At 44.8% G+C, this 16,357-nt stretch overlaps 1 protein-coding gene across 2 annotated transcripts in view; it reads right to left on the bottom strand.

Moving 5' to 3' along the window:
• LOC103183612 (disco-interacting protein 2 homolog C) overlaps positions 1–16,357 on the bottom strand; it is a 341,341-nt gene that overhangs the window by 31,632 nt on the left and 293,352 nt on the right. Inside the window, exons 29-33 of one of the 2 annotated variants that reach the window (XM_042332092.1) lie at positions 12,214–12,325; positions 11,174–11,283; positions 7,678–7,776; positions 5,913–6,043; positions 752–920 (exon numbers count right to left, since the gene is read on the bottom strand). In XM_042332092.1, the coding sequence (XP_042188026.1) occupies positions 752–920; positions 5,913–6,043; positions 7,678–7,776; positions 11,174–11,283; positions 12,214–12,325 (621 nt within the window). The remainder of the gene's footprint in view (positions 1–751; positions 921–5,912; positions 6,044–7,677; positions 7,777–11,173; positions 11,284–12,213; positions 12,326–16,357) is intronic. The other variant, XM_042332093.1, reaches the window with a different exon arrangement.

Here is a 16,357-nt window from a genome sequence, read left to right as displayed (position 1 = left end):
CCTAGTGTCAGCCTAGCTCCTCTGAGTCGGTAGTTGTGGGTTCGAGTCCCACAAAAGGAATTTATATAGTCTAGGCTGAGACTTCAGTGCAGTGTTGGGGGTGTGTTGTATTGACGGAGGTAACATCCTTCAGGTGAGACATTAAATCTGGGGCTCATCTGCCTGTTCAGGTGGACGTTAAAAATCTATTAGCGTGATTTGAAAAAAGAAGGGTGTTTCTCCTCGTGTCCTGGCCAACAATCCCTCAAATAAAATTGCTTATTCAGTTCACGGTTAGCTCGTGGGACGATGCCGTGTGCAAATTGGATGCTGCATTTGCCTACATATACAATCACTGCATTTTACAGTAAAATCCTGTGAAGCACTTTGAGACGTCCACACGACATGAAAGACACTGTAAAAAAAATGCAAGGATTATTATTATTATCTTACGCTGCTTATCTGGGCGAAATGAATCTCCCAAACAACACAGTCACCACTGGTACTCAAAGCCGAATGCGGAACTAGTGTGTGTTAGCCTGTTTTCAAAAAGGTCTGGAGTTCTTTCCTGCATCAAAGTATTCAACCATAGTTTCTCATCCTTGTGGGCTCCCACCACGGCTGCACTGGCCCTGGGAGCGCTCAACAGTTCCCAATGTGGGGAGCTTTCCCTTATTGGTGTAATAAGAACAGATGCCCAGTATTAGAACGCGGCTACAACCCAAACCAAAACATTCAAGAGGAACAGTTTGTAACAGAAGAAATCATTAACCTTGAGCGATTCGGTCTGCGAGCCGAGCCCCTTGGTGCAGAGTTCCATGACAGAGTACGAGCAGAAGGTGTCTCGGACCTTGTACTGGCTGACTGCAAAGAGCCAGAGTGAGGGATTGATCTCCAGCTCTGAGGGAGGAATGAGGATGGACTGGTGGCCCGAGTAGACACTGCAAAGGAGGACGCCTGGATGTTAATACAAGCACAAGTACAAACTGAAGCAGCGATGATTTGACTACCTAGAATTACGTGGAACGTGATAGCATGGAAACAGGTCATTTGGCGAGTTTGAGCCAATGTTTTAGACTCCCAACACCTCTCCTTATGCCCTCTCCTATACTCCTCTATTCCCTTCTCCCTGATGCGTGCATCACATCAAGGGTTCCTGTGGCAGTCACAAAGGTTGCTAGATTACGGGATGCAATAGTACATGAAGGGAGATGGGGTGGGCGATAAGACGGGTGAATTTGATGATATATTCTGAAAACTGGTCGCTCGGATTCGTCAGCCGCAAATGAACTGCCGTGTTTACGTGCGTTACAAAACACAGAAACTGGACCCCAGACAAAATGGTCTGGTTTTGTTCGGAGTAGAAGGTGGATTTCCGGAATTCACGTTTTCACCAGATGTTTGGAAATTCCAGAACTCCTAACGCTGCAACCCCAGGAGAGGTTTCCCACAAAATAGACAAGAACAGGAATCATATCCTCATCCTCCTTTGATGGGATGGGAGGTGGGGGAGGGGGGGGGCAAGGGTGAGGTAAGCAGGGTCTTCTTGAAGCTGACCTAGCTCCAATGTGACATGCTTTGGTAATGGGATGTCAGAATCAGGTCAACCCTCTGTGGCAGTCTCGGTAGTCTTGTTCCTGAGCCACACACAATTTGCCATACTCTTAGGGCACTGCCAATGACAGATCATCCAGCCTAGCTCAGCATTTGGAGGAGCCTGGCATTGGGGGCATGGATTCTTCACACTCAGCTCCCGTCAAGACAAATTGCTGACCAATAGGGTAATCCTAGTTGGACCAGCTTCAGGAAGCTTGCCAGACCTTTCTCGTCTAGATTCAAATTGTCCAACAAAGTACCTAGCACTGTTACTTTGCAGCGCACAGTTATATATTTTTGGCTTCGTAAAACAAAAATGAATCAAGAAATACACTTTTTTATTCAGGTATGTTATGCAGCATCTAACAATTATGCTCCTTGCATTCGTGATAGAGCCTTATGTCATTGAGACTTCTCAGAGCGCTTCACAGGATACATGGAAAAAAGTTGTGTTGTGTGGGTAAAACTGGCAGCGAATTTACACATTGCAATGTCCCACAAACAGCCACAGAGTGAGTGGACAAGTTTATTGGCCCAAACCCTGAAATAAAATCCTGCGCTTTCTTAGAATACTGCCATGGGTTCTTTAACATCCATCTGGACAGGAAGACAGGTCCTTGGATTAACATCTTATCTGAAATATGGCCCTTTCAAAGTGAATGCAGGTTCCTCATTAATCTTTTGGCTTGTGTGGGAGTGAATGTTTGAGCGCAAAGCCAAGTTGGATCAACTGCATCATTTTCTTGATTGAAATCTGTATCCAATTTTAATTTCACACGTTGCTTGTGGGTCGTTGCTGGCACAGACTAACTCCTGCAATTGTTTGTTGGACACTGCTGTGCGCAATTGGCCGCCGTGTTTCGCGGACAAAATATACAAGTCAATTCGCTTTACAGTATATTCTGTGAAGCGCTTTGAGACGTCTCGAAGGTGTAATAAGGCACGATATCAAATGCAAGGATTATTATTATTAATAGTATTAATTCTTTGCTATATATAATGTTATTTATCTATTTCCTGGACATCACCTCACTCTTTTATTGGGAAATTGGGAAATCTCAGGTTCCACCTGCCTTGTGATTCAGGGCTATTTTCACTGGAGCACGTGAAGGTTGTGAGGGGAGCTGATGGAAGTGAAAGGGGCAGTCTTGACAATTTTTTTCGGGGCGGGAGGGGGGAAAGATTGCGGTAACAGAATAGCTGCTGTGTTTGGCAGCCTAACGATTTTAACTTCATTTCATAGGACCCTAGAAATTTACTGCACACAAGGGAGGCCATTCAGCCCATCAGGCCTGCACCAGTTCAGAACCAACTGTTCATTCAATGCCCCTTACCTCCAATACCACTTCAACCTTTATCCTTTATATACCTGTCCTCTTCCCTCTTGAAATCCACAATGAACTCTGCCTCTACCATCTTACCTGACAAGGCGTTCCACTACCCCCAAACCCTTGAGTGTAAAAAACAAATCGTCCTTTCGCTTTTCTTGTGACTACCTTTAATCTATGTCCTCTCCTCACTGCCCTCCTAATGGAAGTAATCTCTTTCTATTTACCCTGTCAAAACCCCGCCTAATTTTGTAACTTTCGCTGTTCCAATGAAAACAGACCCAACCTCTGCCATCTCTCCTCATAATTAAAGCTCGTCATCCCTGATACCATCCTTGTAAATTCTTGCACCCTCTCCGAGATCTTTCCTCAAATGAGGTGCCCCAAACCGAACGCAGTGCTCCCTGCTGCAGCTTAACCAATGATTTGCACATTTCTAATCGATTCGGTCTTGCAAAGGCACTTGACGAAGTTTATATTTTTTATTTGAAAGGCGCTATATAAATGCAACTCATTATTAATAACAATAAGAGTTAAACATCTGTTGTGTTCAGCATGCCTCACCAGCATGCCAGACAAAGCTTGTAAATTAATGCTCAAGCGATTTACTGCCACACTTAACACAGTATTCCCAGTCTTTTTTTTTTGATGGGCCTTCTTAATTTAATAGTCACTTGAAAAAAATGATTGTGGCAGTCATCTTGGGGACTTTACATGGCTCATCTCTATTGTTTCATACAGTTACGTTAAGCTACATGCCTTAATGAACAGTTCATAGCAGACCATTGAAAATGGAATATTGAAAATATTTGGAGCCATATTTATATAGCCTTATTAAAGAGAAGGTTATAGTCGATTCCTGCAAGGGAGCTATTATATACGACATGAACTCAGATAATAATAATAATAATAATAATAATAATCCTTGCATTTGATATAGCGCTTTTCACGTCGGGAGGACGTCCCAAAGCGCTTCACAGAACACACTGTAAAGTGAATTGACTGTATATTTGTGGGCGAACGCGGCAGCCAATTGCGCACAGCAATGTCCCACAAACAGTCGTAGATTGAAAATGACCAATTTATTATTGTTTTTTTAGTTTTTGGAGGGATTATTATTAGGCTCTGTGTGGAGTAAGGAAACTTGCCTAAGGTTTCGCCCTCTGCCTGGAATTGAACTCAGGTCTCTCGCTTGCAAAGCGAGTGCTCTAACCACTGAGCTACAGGACTCCAAATTATTTTTTTCTGCCACAGAAGGCTGCTTACCCCCTGCTGCTAGGCCACGCATTGTGAACATGATTCTTCAAATTTACTTTCCCTTATATTTACTAAGCAATACGTAAAACCCATGTTGTAAATTTATAACCGTTTCATAATTTCTTCCAGGTCAAAAGACAAAACGATCAGTACACCAGTCCTTTCCTTCCTCCGCAATATTTCTCTTCCTCTTTCCAGTGTGTCTCTCTCACTCCTTAACCTCTCGACTGGGGAACAGTTAAATTATCAGCCACCCTTCGATATCTCGCACAGGGACCAGCCAATATTCAAGTCTGAAACCTGACAGTCAGCGTCAACGGGCTGTTTTGACTGTTCAGGGACCTGTTCCTCACTCGAGCAACTTCGTGAAGGCAAAGGAACCGTCGTCGGGTAGTGATCTGGAGCAGGAACCTTGGCTTAGATCCCTCTACTTAGCCCAGAGGTCCCCGAAGCCAATTGCAGTACAGACAATTTGACAGCAACTAAGATGCGTGAACTAAGCACAGACCTGCAACACAGACCTTCAACCTGTCCGCTCCCTCCGCCCAGCAGGTTCCGGCCTGCTCCATGACCCCTGCCTGGGCCCGCCCCACCATCGGCGGTCGGGCCTTCAGCCTCTCTGCCCCCACCCTCTGGAACTCCATCCCACATTGCCTTCGCCTCGCCCCCTCCCTCGCCTCCTTCAAGGCGCGTCTCAAGACCCTCCTCTTCGACCGTACCTTCGGTCACTCTCCACCCTCGCTGCCCTCCACCCTCCCTTGATTCCCAACCAACCCCCTCCTCCACCCCGTCCGGGTCCTAATCCCTGACTGTTCAGCGCCTCGGGACGTCCTCCCGACGTGAAAGGCGCTTTACAAATGTAATTCTGCATTGTATTATGGCTGGGGGTTGTTCCATACGATGCCTTTCCCTGCCAGACTGTTAATTATAATATAATTTGATAAGGCGCCTTATCACATCACCAAGGCGTCTCAAAGCGCTTCACAGGATATACCGTAAAGAGGTGTGACCGTGTGTATTTCATGGGCGAATGTGGCAGCCAATTTTGCACGCAAGACTGTTGCCATAGCACAGCCTCCTTTATTAAAATCAATTCGTAGTTTTTCAGTCACGCAAACAAGTAAATAGGGGCTAACGTTTGAGCGTTGAATAATTAACACCGGCATCATTAACGCCACGCTTTCCAATTAACACTGTAAGATACGGGTGTCAGGCCTAGCTCAGTTGTTGGCACTCTCACATTGTTGTGGGCTTTTGCATTCATAAAGCCTAGACCGACACTCCATGTAGCAGTGGGGTGAGCACTGCATTGTTGGAGGTGCCGTCCTTCAGCTGAGATGTTAAGCTGAGGATCCGGTTGAAGTGGATGTTAAAGATCAAATGGCGCAACAGAAAAAGAGAAGCGGGTTTGTGTGTCCGGTGTCCTGACTCTCAATCCCCTAGATAAATCGATCGTTTGCTTCATGGCTCTTTGTGGGACACTGCTGTGCGCAAGTTGTCCTGCAAAATACACAGCAGATCATCTTCTTCTTCGACTGTACTTATGGTCACCTCCGCACTTCCCCCCAGCTTGGCATCGGGCTCCGCCGTTGGTTAGGCGCTGTCTGAGACCCTGCCCTGCGTGACGAGCGCTGGGTATATATGCTGTCGTTGTCACTGCACTTTAGAGTAAAAATCCTGTGAAGCGCTTTGAGACATCTACGAGCTGATGGGCAGGGGTTACCAAGCACAGTGAAAGCAGCGTTCGCTCACCTACAGAGGCACCAAAGAACAAAGCCCAGGCCACAGTAGGGGTCCAGGCAGATTGCCACTTCTCGAGATGGGTAAAGCTCACACTGTAGTTTTATGGATCGGCACAAGGCACTGGTTGCTGCATGGGACATCTGGAGGGTAAAGAAAGTGTCTCAGCAGAAACTCCAACATCCGGGACGTTCACAACCAAAGCTACGTCTTAGCAACAGAACGATTTAAGATTTAAACGGCCGAAGGTGCAAAGACGGGGCTCAGAACAGGCACAAAGTGGGGCCTGGTTTGGCTCCGTATGCGGCATCTCATTACCCCCCACCCCACCACCTTGCTGCCACAGCGCTCGATTACGCCAAGCGCTTAAATAACGCAGCAACGGTTTAATTAAACTGGGCTGACAGATTCTCGATCCCCACTCTCAGTTAGGGAGAGGCGATGCAAATGGCAATTTAGGATTTTTATTAATATATATGTATATATATATATATACAGTATTCCCAGAAAATATAATGATTTTTCAAAAGATAATCGGGGCCCGTTTTTCCGAAACATAAGTCTTTCCTCGACTGAAATAAAATCTAAACCTCAATTGCAGTTAAACCCACCCAACTGAACTAGACTTCTCTACCGCACCCCCCACCCCCACCCCACATCCCCCCACCTGCCCCACGCTGGTTCATGGATTTTCCTGGTTTAATTAACCCACAGCCACAACCCACCCACCCCCACCGGAGAAATAGCATTGTCCCTTATCCATCGCCTTAACATGGGGGCCATTTCGGGGGGTGGGGGGGGGGGGGGGGGAGAGAGGCATTTGCAACTGGGGCAAAAATCTAGCCCTTTGGGATTGAAAGCACCTTCGTAAAATAACACCATCCATTAAAAAAGAAAACAAATTCAGAACATGCAGTTTTGATTCCCCCCTCCTCACCCCCAACATCCCTCCTCTCGCCCCCGACCCCGACCCCACTCCCCACAGGTCGCTCTCTCTCTCCCCACCATTCAAAACAGGCTATTTACAAAAGAATCTTTACTTAACACAACTACATCTGGTAGATAGAGATACATAACTACACGTTTCAATTAAAAATAGAAGTCAATAAAATAGCAGACTGCAACTTGTCGATATCCAGACAAGACATTAATATAAAGCACACAGGAAACAAAACAAAAATATAACTTTAGTATCCGCACATTATTAGGATCATAGTCATTGTGGTATAAAATTACAATTTGATGGTAGGTTCCACTGGAAACCATTCATATTTAGAAATAAAGACTTCTGATGTGGTAAAACTAGGGATGTCTTCAGGAAAAGAAAATCACAGCTGTTTACTTTAAAATGGTTAGACCTCTCAATTAAATGATATTTCAAAGCGGTTTAAGAGGCTCGGCTATTCCTATTGAATACATTTTCCAAGTCCTCAGAGCGTTAATAATTTAGGATGTAATAGTTAGTGCTCAAGCGGCTGCAGCTATGAGGGTCAACTAAGATAATAGTTTCTGTTTGGGGATAACATAAAGAGAGAATGGCCGAATCTAACTTGAAGCAACATCAAGGGTTGTTTTAAACCCATGGATCATCTTAACGCAAGCAAACAGTTGCAACATTCATTTTTAAACAAAAAAAGGACACCACTGTTTCAAAACGAAAGACATAAGGCACATTTAGATTATCCAGTTAGGTCTTTGGACGCTCGATTAATATTCAGATAGAAGGAAGAAGGTGGCTTTCATCAATAAAATAGCAATAGTCTATCAAAGGACTCACATTATGAGTGAACTGATTGATGGAAATAGAGGGCAAGGCCTGTGTATATATGCCGGGTGCTCCTGTGTAAGAGTCTTCAACCTCCCAGCAGTAGTTTTTCTACATTTAATTCAAACTAAGAATTCTTAGTAGTTTGTACAAAAGAAAACCGTTACATGTTACACACAATGGAACTATTTCAGCTGCAAGGCAAAAAAGGGTTAACGCTCCCCAAGCAGGAGAAAAACGCTGAATTTCAATCCAAGTCTTGACCAGCATCCACACTCGGACTTTCCTACGAGAGAAAGTATGGTTAGATTTTAGTTTGCCCGGTCCCACTCTCTCTCTCTCTCTCTCTGTGCCTTTTTTGAAGGGATCTGCCTTGGAGGCTATGTCAGGTGGGTAGGGGTGTGTGTGTGGGTGTGTGGGTGGCGGGGGGGGGGAGAGGTCATAGTCTGGTCTCGGTGGGGGAGAGTGTGGTGGTGAGGGAGGGGGTGGTGGTTTGGGCAGAGGTAGGGGAGGAGAGTCCAAAATAAAAAGGGTTCCCGAACAAGTCAGTGAACGATGGAAGTGTCAGAGTCAGTGTTCGGATCCCGCTCTCCAAATACGCAGAGCAATAGATAAGGGTCAGTCACTACAACTCTAGACGGGGCATCGACGAGTGAACTACACCCTTCGTTCGTTCGGCGAGGACATTCTTACAAGACTCGGCATCACATTTAATGCACAGAAACAATTAACGTCCGACACGTGCACATTTCATGGATGAAGAACATCATGCCCTGTTCCGTGTAAGTATTCATCGCAAACGAAAACAAACACTTATTCTGCTGCGACATCGAGTACATGTTTGTGCGCCATCTGAGGTGGGGCTTAAGTGTTTCGAGAGGAATTCTTTTGGCACGTTAGGAAAGCAGTCACCGGGGAAGGAATTAATATATAAAACCATTTAGCCGCTCAATTATATATATGTGTGAATCATTTCCTGCCGACTCGGCTGAATTTTGTTGCCTACGTTTACTTTGAAGCAGGCCAGGCCACAAATACGGCTGCATGGAGTCAAAGAGGCTTAGTTTGTGTCTAAGCAAGTTAACGGTTAACACAAATAAAACACTTGCCACCGCAGTAATTTGCTTGCGGAAGACAAGTCTACAGTGTTTGTCTTCTGGAGAGAGAGAAACAAATCACCTTGGAAATAAAAAAAAAGCTTCGAATCTAAGGGATATTAGCACCATATCGACCCCTCAGATCTAACACACTCTGGTCAATAAGGAAAATCTGTATTTTTGCTAAGAATGGGATTTTACCAATGTTAAAATTGAATCGTAAAGGTTGTTCTTTTTAGCGATCGGTATGCGTTGGAACCTCACAAGGATGATGACTTGGTTTAATAAGAGTAGGGCTTGGCATTTTTAAGTCTTGTTTGGTTCTTATCCTAATGTAGGTACTTACTGGGGGGGAAATATCCTAATTAGCTGTAAAGTTGATCTGCTGGATATCTGCTCGTATTTGCAGTCCCTTTCACTCCATTAGTAACTAGAGATCAGAACAAAGATCTTTTATGCTTAAAAACATCGGGAACCTTGAGAGGTCGAAAATAAAGAGAGAGAGTCTTTGTATAATAAAGCAATCTATAGAACTTCCTCCACCAATTATGTAAAAATGGAACATTTAAGTTACCCGAGGGAATAAATCATAATTAAACGAATATTATTCCCAGCAACGCAACAATTCTACTCTCCAAGTCTCCCAACAGCGGGACTCCATTCGATTTTATTTTATCGTAAATAAATAATTGGAAACTTTGCAATCGCTACCACCGCTGCTTGCCCACTGAACGTTGCTTTTCCAAGCTGACTACCTAATCAAACTGCCCGGTTTCTCCCCAGTCTTCAATGTGCAGTTGTTTCATTTCATAATAATTTCTGTACTGAAGCCTGATTTATTCAGCCAGTTGACTGAACCCTTCACTAATGGGCAAAGGAGAGTTAATTCCTGACTTATTCCCAGGTAAACAAAGTCCCGCTGAAAACAACTGAATTTGGTCTCAAGATAAGACTGATGGGTTTATTCTCCCCAATACAACAAGGCTAACACTGTAAACCTGAATGTACCTTGGCAAAAAAAAAAGGTCGTTCAGCTTCCTTACATTAGGTCAAATTTATCACACAATCGCAGACAGTCATGTCCAGACTGACAGATGTATCTCATCTTACTTTGTACTGTACAAAGCACAGTCTCCTGACCAGATTGCCAGAATGTTATTTATTTTTAACGGCCATATTGAAACCCAGCAGTTTTTGTGGCCTTATTATGTGCCCACGATCGGGTCAGTGAAGGCGCTCTGGAAGTCAGCAGTTTATCGGTGACGATATTGTCAGGGGCACAGACAAGTCAACAGCTCAAGCAGTTTGTGAGGTAAGCTTTATGTCAAACTCTACGCTTTATATTCGAAAGGGACTGGGCTGGGCTAACAGAAAACGTGACTGCCAGAGGATGATTGAGGATCGATAATAATCCTAACAATCCTTGCGTTTGGTATAGTACCTTAATCACGTCGTTGAGACGTCTCAAAGCGCCTCATGGGGTATGCTCTAAAGAGGGGAGGTCATGTATTTTGTGGGAAAACACGCCAGCCAATTTGCACACAGTAATGTCCCACAAAAAATGTTGTTCTTGGTTAAAACAACAGAAAGAAAATGAATAATAATCTACAGTAATTCTGTCCCCAAAAGTGCCAATGAAAGATTGCATTGCAAGTCTAATCCAAGTAGTTTATCAATCCTCAGTGATGCAAAAGTGACCACATTCACTACATTAAATCTATTAACCTGCGCAACAATGATGTTATGCGAAGACTGATGAACAGTACAGAACAGTACATAATTATTTAATTTCATTTAATTTATATACACAAACAAAACTAAAGAACAAGCTACCTTATCAATGCAATAATACTTGGCTACTCAAATCCATATCAGGCATGCATCCAAGAATAAAGTGATGGTGAGATTAGCTTTATCCCCATGGCCATATTATTGAATATTTCTCACTTCGTTCCCACTTGGACAAGAGGGAGAGATAAGAGTTGCTTCCAGTTCTCACCAACACCAATCTGGAGCGATAGCCCCAGAAGGTGAGTTGCAGTGGTTCAGGATGACTCTATCTCCGACCCTTCCATTGGTAATACTTTTCCATGGCACCTCCGCAAGGCAAACCCTCGCAGTGGTGCGTCATGACAAGTCACAGTGTGTTTTACCATCGGCACGGGGAGCACGGTAACTGCAGAGGACTGCCCGGAGATGGATCCAAGCAGCCAAAATGCTTCATGTTTCCATAGTCCCATGCAAACATAACCTCTCCCAATTTCCCTTTTTAAACCTCGGTCATTATTCTGCAGGTAATTATCTTGGTATGGAAGACGAGACGTATGATACAGAACAAACACTCTTTTCGGGTGACTCTTCATTAAGACAAAAGACTCATGAACGTGACAGTGATATCTGTAACATCTTACCTTCACCCCAGCTAGCATTCCCGTGGTGGATACGCTAAAATCAAGGTAGGCCAGAGTGTCGGGGTTTGAGGGTTTGTATATTTGGGCAGGCCGTCTCTTTGGTAAATCATCTGAAAGAAAATGAGCGTACTTAAATTTGACCGCGAGTCTAATCTGAGTAGTTCAACTCAAACCGCTCTTGGTGTGCAGTTACTGTACAGAATTGTCAAGATTGGAAATCCCAAGATTGGGCTGAATGTTTTTTTTCTGAGCGGTTCCACCCGGATCAATAACCGCCACCAATCTCGGCCCTCCAATAATTCTAAAGAGCAGTTGAGGAACAATTTTGCCACTGCTTTACGCAAACCGAAACAAGAGCATCCTCTCAAGCGCTTACCGACAAGAGTTAAGAGCCTGTATTTGTGTTGGAGTACCCAAACCAGACAGAAGAGTATGCCACCTATATGTGGGAAGCTCCCGGTGTCTGGAGTGGAACGGGCACTCTACTCCCTGGAAGGAAACGGCCTGGTTGCCCGATTCTAGAAAGTATTGGGCACAGGTTGGCAGAGCCAAGGTTTGGGAACCCTGGAGTCTGCATAAATGTAAATTTTTCATGCGGCATCGGGAAAGCTAATGAAAGTTTACTCTCTGCCACCTTTTTTCCTTTAACCCAGAGGCTCTCTCTCTCTCTCTCTCTCTCTCTCTCTCTCTCTCTCAGTTCCTTGTTCGTTCTTCATCCAACCCTATCCAATCTTTTGCTGATGAACAAGTTTGTGCAGAGGGCAGAACCTCAGCAGTTGCGAGGGAACGTGGGATGTTTGAACGTGTGGTTTTAATAATGTCAGTGATTCCATAAAATAAATGTCTCAATGGCAGACGTGGGATATTGAAGAACCCAGTGTACACAGGTGCCCTTGATGTACACGTCAGTAAAATGGTCTGTTGAGTACTTATGCAAAATAAAGGTCGTGGACACAAGTGGGATATTAATTTGAAGGTTGTCTACCTACATGGTGCATTACAGCCTTTTCGCACTCAGTTTCTGAGCCCACATCTCCTACCTGTATCTAAAACAGGAGGCCATGTTCTTACGTCAACTGCTGCTCCTGCTTCTCTGGTTCTTAAGAGTTTTACCACCAGTTGCGAGGTCATTATGCAGGACGATCTACTGACCTGTAAAACAATCGATCAACACAAATTGAAAGTTATTCCAAAGAGATATGGCAGTGGTTATGTGACAAGGCGCTATAGCAAATGCAAGGATTATTCATATTATTATAGTACTCAATTGTGAAAAGGAAGTTCAACGATTATATCCTGACTTCAAGGGACCAGAGCTGTGGGGGATATTGTCCACCAAATGTCTCTCTCTTGCAAAGTAAAAGTCAGACAGGGTGGGGTGAGGTGTAGGAATTGATAGATAAAGGCGATAGAACAACAGGAACTTAGAATATAACACTGCCAACCCTCAGCTGTAATGTAGGAGCTATTTTACCCCTCACTTCTAAGTGCGCCAGTATTTGGAGATATAAAAGGTAACCCCGTTATAATGTTGCCCTTATAAGCTGGATGGCATACAAGGTGGATGCCCGGTAGATCTGGTAGCTTCCTGAGTGCTAACATGTAGCTGATTTCTGTGTCGTTAGGTCATGACGAACACCACTTCTCGTGTACTGGGTGATACGTGGGGGGAATGCACAGATGTCAGACTAGTTTAGCTGGTAGCAATCTTGCCTCTGAGTCAGAAGGTTATGGGTTCAAACCCCACGTCGGGACTTTGAACTCAGTACACTGCATAGTCGGAGGTGCCGTTCTTTAGGTGAGATATAAAATTGATGTTCTGACTGCCTGTTCAGGCGGACGTTAAAGATCCCTTGGCATTATTCCGCAAAATAGCGGAGGGAGTTTCTCCCAGTGTCCTGGCCAACAATCTCTCAGATAAAATTGGTCATTCACTTCATGGCTATTCATGCAGCATTGCAGCGCCGAAACTGGCTGCCATGTTCACCTGCAAAGTGCACAGTAAATACACTTTACAGGATAATAATAATAAAAACAATCCTTGCGTTTGATATAGCGCTTTTCACGTCTTCCAGCCGTCTCAAAGCGCTTCACAGGTTATACCGTGAAGTGATTTGACTGTATATTTGCGGGCAAAATGTGGCAGCCAATTGCGCCCAGCGGTGTCCCACAAACAGTCGTGGATTCACAAGTTGTTATTTTATTTATTTCCTGGAGGGATTATCGGGCGCATGGAGTAAGGAAACTTGCCCGAGGTTTTGCCCTGCCAGGAATCGAACCCAGGTCTCTCGCTTGTGAGGCGAGCGCTCTAACCACCGAGCTACAGGACTCCATATATTTGATAAACGTACAGGATATCCTGTGAAGCGCTTTGAGATGTCCTCCTGATGTGAGGACGATATCAAATGCAAGGATTATTATTATTATTATTATTATATTATTATTCTTTATAATACGCAAGCCACTGGGGTTAATTTGGGGGCATGGGGGCATCGTCCATTAACTGGAACTACATCACGTAGTGACACCGAACTTGTGGGAACTCCATTCCAAAAATACATAGAGACCGAGTGGACATTTCTCTCCAAATCAGCATAACTAAACTCTGGATTTCTCCATTACAACATAATGCAAGATCAACCCCACTGTGTGTTACGGGGCAGATTATGTGCAATCTGCACCAGGCAGCTGCGGTTTGCTCATAAACCTGCCTCTGTTACAGGATAACACCTTCCCCCTCACCGGAGAACATTGGGAGTGCAGAGTGTGTGGCTGGGACCTTGAAGGTGAAATTTACTGATTCAGGTGAGATTTTATCGTGACTCCAATGAAGAGCGAGGCCTGAAAGCGTATCCTATCTCTCGCTTTGCAGTGATCATCCTCCACTGTTTTCCTCGGGAATGTTAGGGGGTGGGTGGGCGGGCGGGTGGGTGGGGAGATTATTTCAACTGTTCGCGTTAACTAGTTTCCCTCTGGTTTCGTTCTGTGTTTGATGAGCATTGCTCTCACAACCAGCAGGTGTCAGAATAGACAACGACAGATGAAAGACTCCACAGACCGAATTGAACCCCAAAGCTACTTGATTAGACCGGTTGGGATACTACGGTCCAGACAAGGGGGGAATGGTGAGCCTGTGCGTGTTCTAAATGTATAGAAAAGACCAAAATGATGGCACTTCTGCCTCAGCTTTTCTCTTTCTTTAAGTGCCTCGGGACATCCTCCCGAGGTGAAAGCCACTATATATATATATATATATACATATAAATGAGAATTTGTGTTGTGTTGTAACAAAATGTGTAAAAGCATCTCCAGGTGTCTCTGGACTTAAAATGGACCATTCCGGTGGTTGGCAAATGCAGACCTGGTTGATCACTGCCTATCAACATCTGTCATTGGGGTAAACAGCTGTCATTTGGGTAAACAGCTGTCGTTGGGATAAACAATAGGCAGAGAACAGGTGCCTTCTCCTACACCCACACTACGCCATTGGGACTTACCCTCATCTCCGCTTTTTGTGAAAGAAAACAGCGTTATCCGAACATTAAAATCCATTTTTAGCCGATTAACAAAGCGCTTATGTTATCTCCTGCCGTGTTAGCATTTAAACGGATCCTTCCTTCCATCCTCCACGAACAAAAAAGTAACGAAACTCAAGCAAATAAGTGCGTGTTTGCCACTTCCCCTCATATACTAGGCTCTGCAAAGAGCCACACTCATTTAAATCAGATAAAGTGCACGTACATTGCGCAAAGTGCACCCGGGGCGAATGAATAATTCACCAGCCAGACATTTTATGCAGTCGTTTCCCGTCTCCTGTTGAAAAAAAAACACACACACACACCAGGGACGGACTGGGCGGCTGAAATATGATCGACAGTGTTATCCCAGGCAAGTCGCCGTGTCTGCAATTGCTGCATTCGAACAGGCAAAGCCCTCGACATCAGGTGAGGGTGTGCGTCACCCTGTCCTCTCGTAAACGTAATGTAGCAGATGCCAAGGTTAGAAAGCGTCGCTGTCAAGATGTCGCCAGGCACCTGCCCCAGATCATCGCACAACCAACAACTGCAGCCTCGCCCACGTAGAAATCCTTAGCGCAAGGCAAGGCGGAGCCACTGTTGGCAAAGCATAACTGGAAGGACAGCAAATCCTAAGGAGTCGTCTCTAATCTGTATGCGTCATGACGAACGCAAGTTTCCTCTGAATATTACAATACGAAAGCTCTCTGGTGCAACGCAAATCTCCCATTTCCACTCCCTCGCAATGATCTGCATCGATTCCCTTTTGAATGGGGCAACAAAGGGGAAGACTCTATTGAAATGCACGCAAGGCACCAACGTTTTGTTTTGTATAGAGCAGCTTCCCACCTATACGCAGGAGGACAGGAATACACGTACAGCGCAAAGAACAGACACTTTTATCAGGCAGCACCGTCCGAGCAGGATAGGTTAAAGAGTGGGCCGAGCGCGGAGGGACTGAGGCAGTGGGTTCCAGAGGTTTGGAGGGGGCATAGCGGCCGAAACCATGGCGGCCAAAGGTGGAGTGGAAGAGGTCGAGGAGGTGCAGAAAGCCCAAGCTGGTTAAGCGGAGGTGGCAAGTAGGGGAAATGGGGCGACAGCAGGTTTGGAGAGGTTGGGAGGCCCGAGGGTGTGAAGTGACTTGCAGGTAAGTGCGAGGATCTTGAAATCGATCCATTCAATCATAAAAGGATCATAAACTGACAGCAAAAGAAATACGTTGATATCAAAATGTTATACGTGACCTTGTTTGTGTTGGTCAATTGCACAAAAAGGGACGGTTCATGCCTTGTACGCATATATATATATATATTTGAAAGCTTGTAATGCCGTTGTCAATCATCCACGGTGGGAAATGCCCTCTGAGTTCGCTCGCTATTGACATTTTGGTTTGGTGGCTCATTAATATTTATCCAGTAGCTTGAAGAAGCGATAAGGGGCCATATCGAACGCAAGGATTAATTTTATTATAATTTTGAAGTCAGCGCTTTTTTATGATACCAAATGCAAACAGATAAAACTGTGCTCGAAGCTGTGAAAGACACTCTGCCGTCTAGCAGAGGAGCCAGGTTAGCTCATGGCAGTCCACTCGCACACACACACTCACACACACACACAAAAAAGGCACCCGAAAAGAAAAATGTTAAAAGAAATGTTAACATTGGTAACA

This window comes from Callorhinchus milii, unplaced genomic scaffold, assembly GCF_018977255.1.
Source record: "Callorhinchus milii isolate IMCB2004 unplaced genomic scaffold, IMCB_Cmil_1.0 Scaffold2, whole genome shotgun sequence".
NCBI lineage: Eukaryota > Metazoa > Chordata > Chondrichthyes > Chimaeriformes > Callorhinchidae > Callorhinchus > Callorhinchus milii.
Note: the sequence above shows the minus strand (reverse complement) of the source record. Positions and strands in the feature narration are given on the sequence as shown.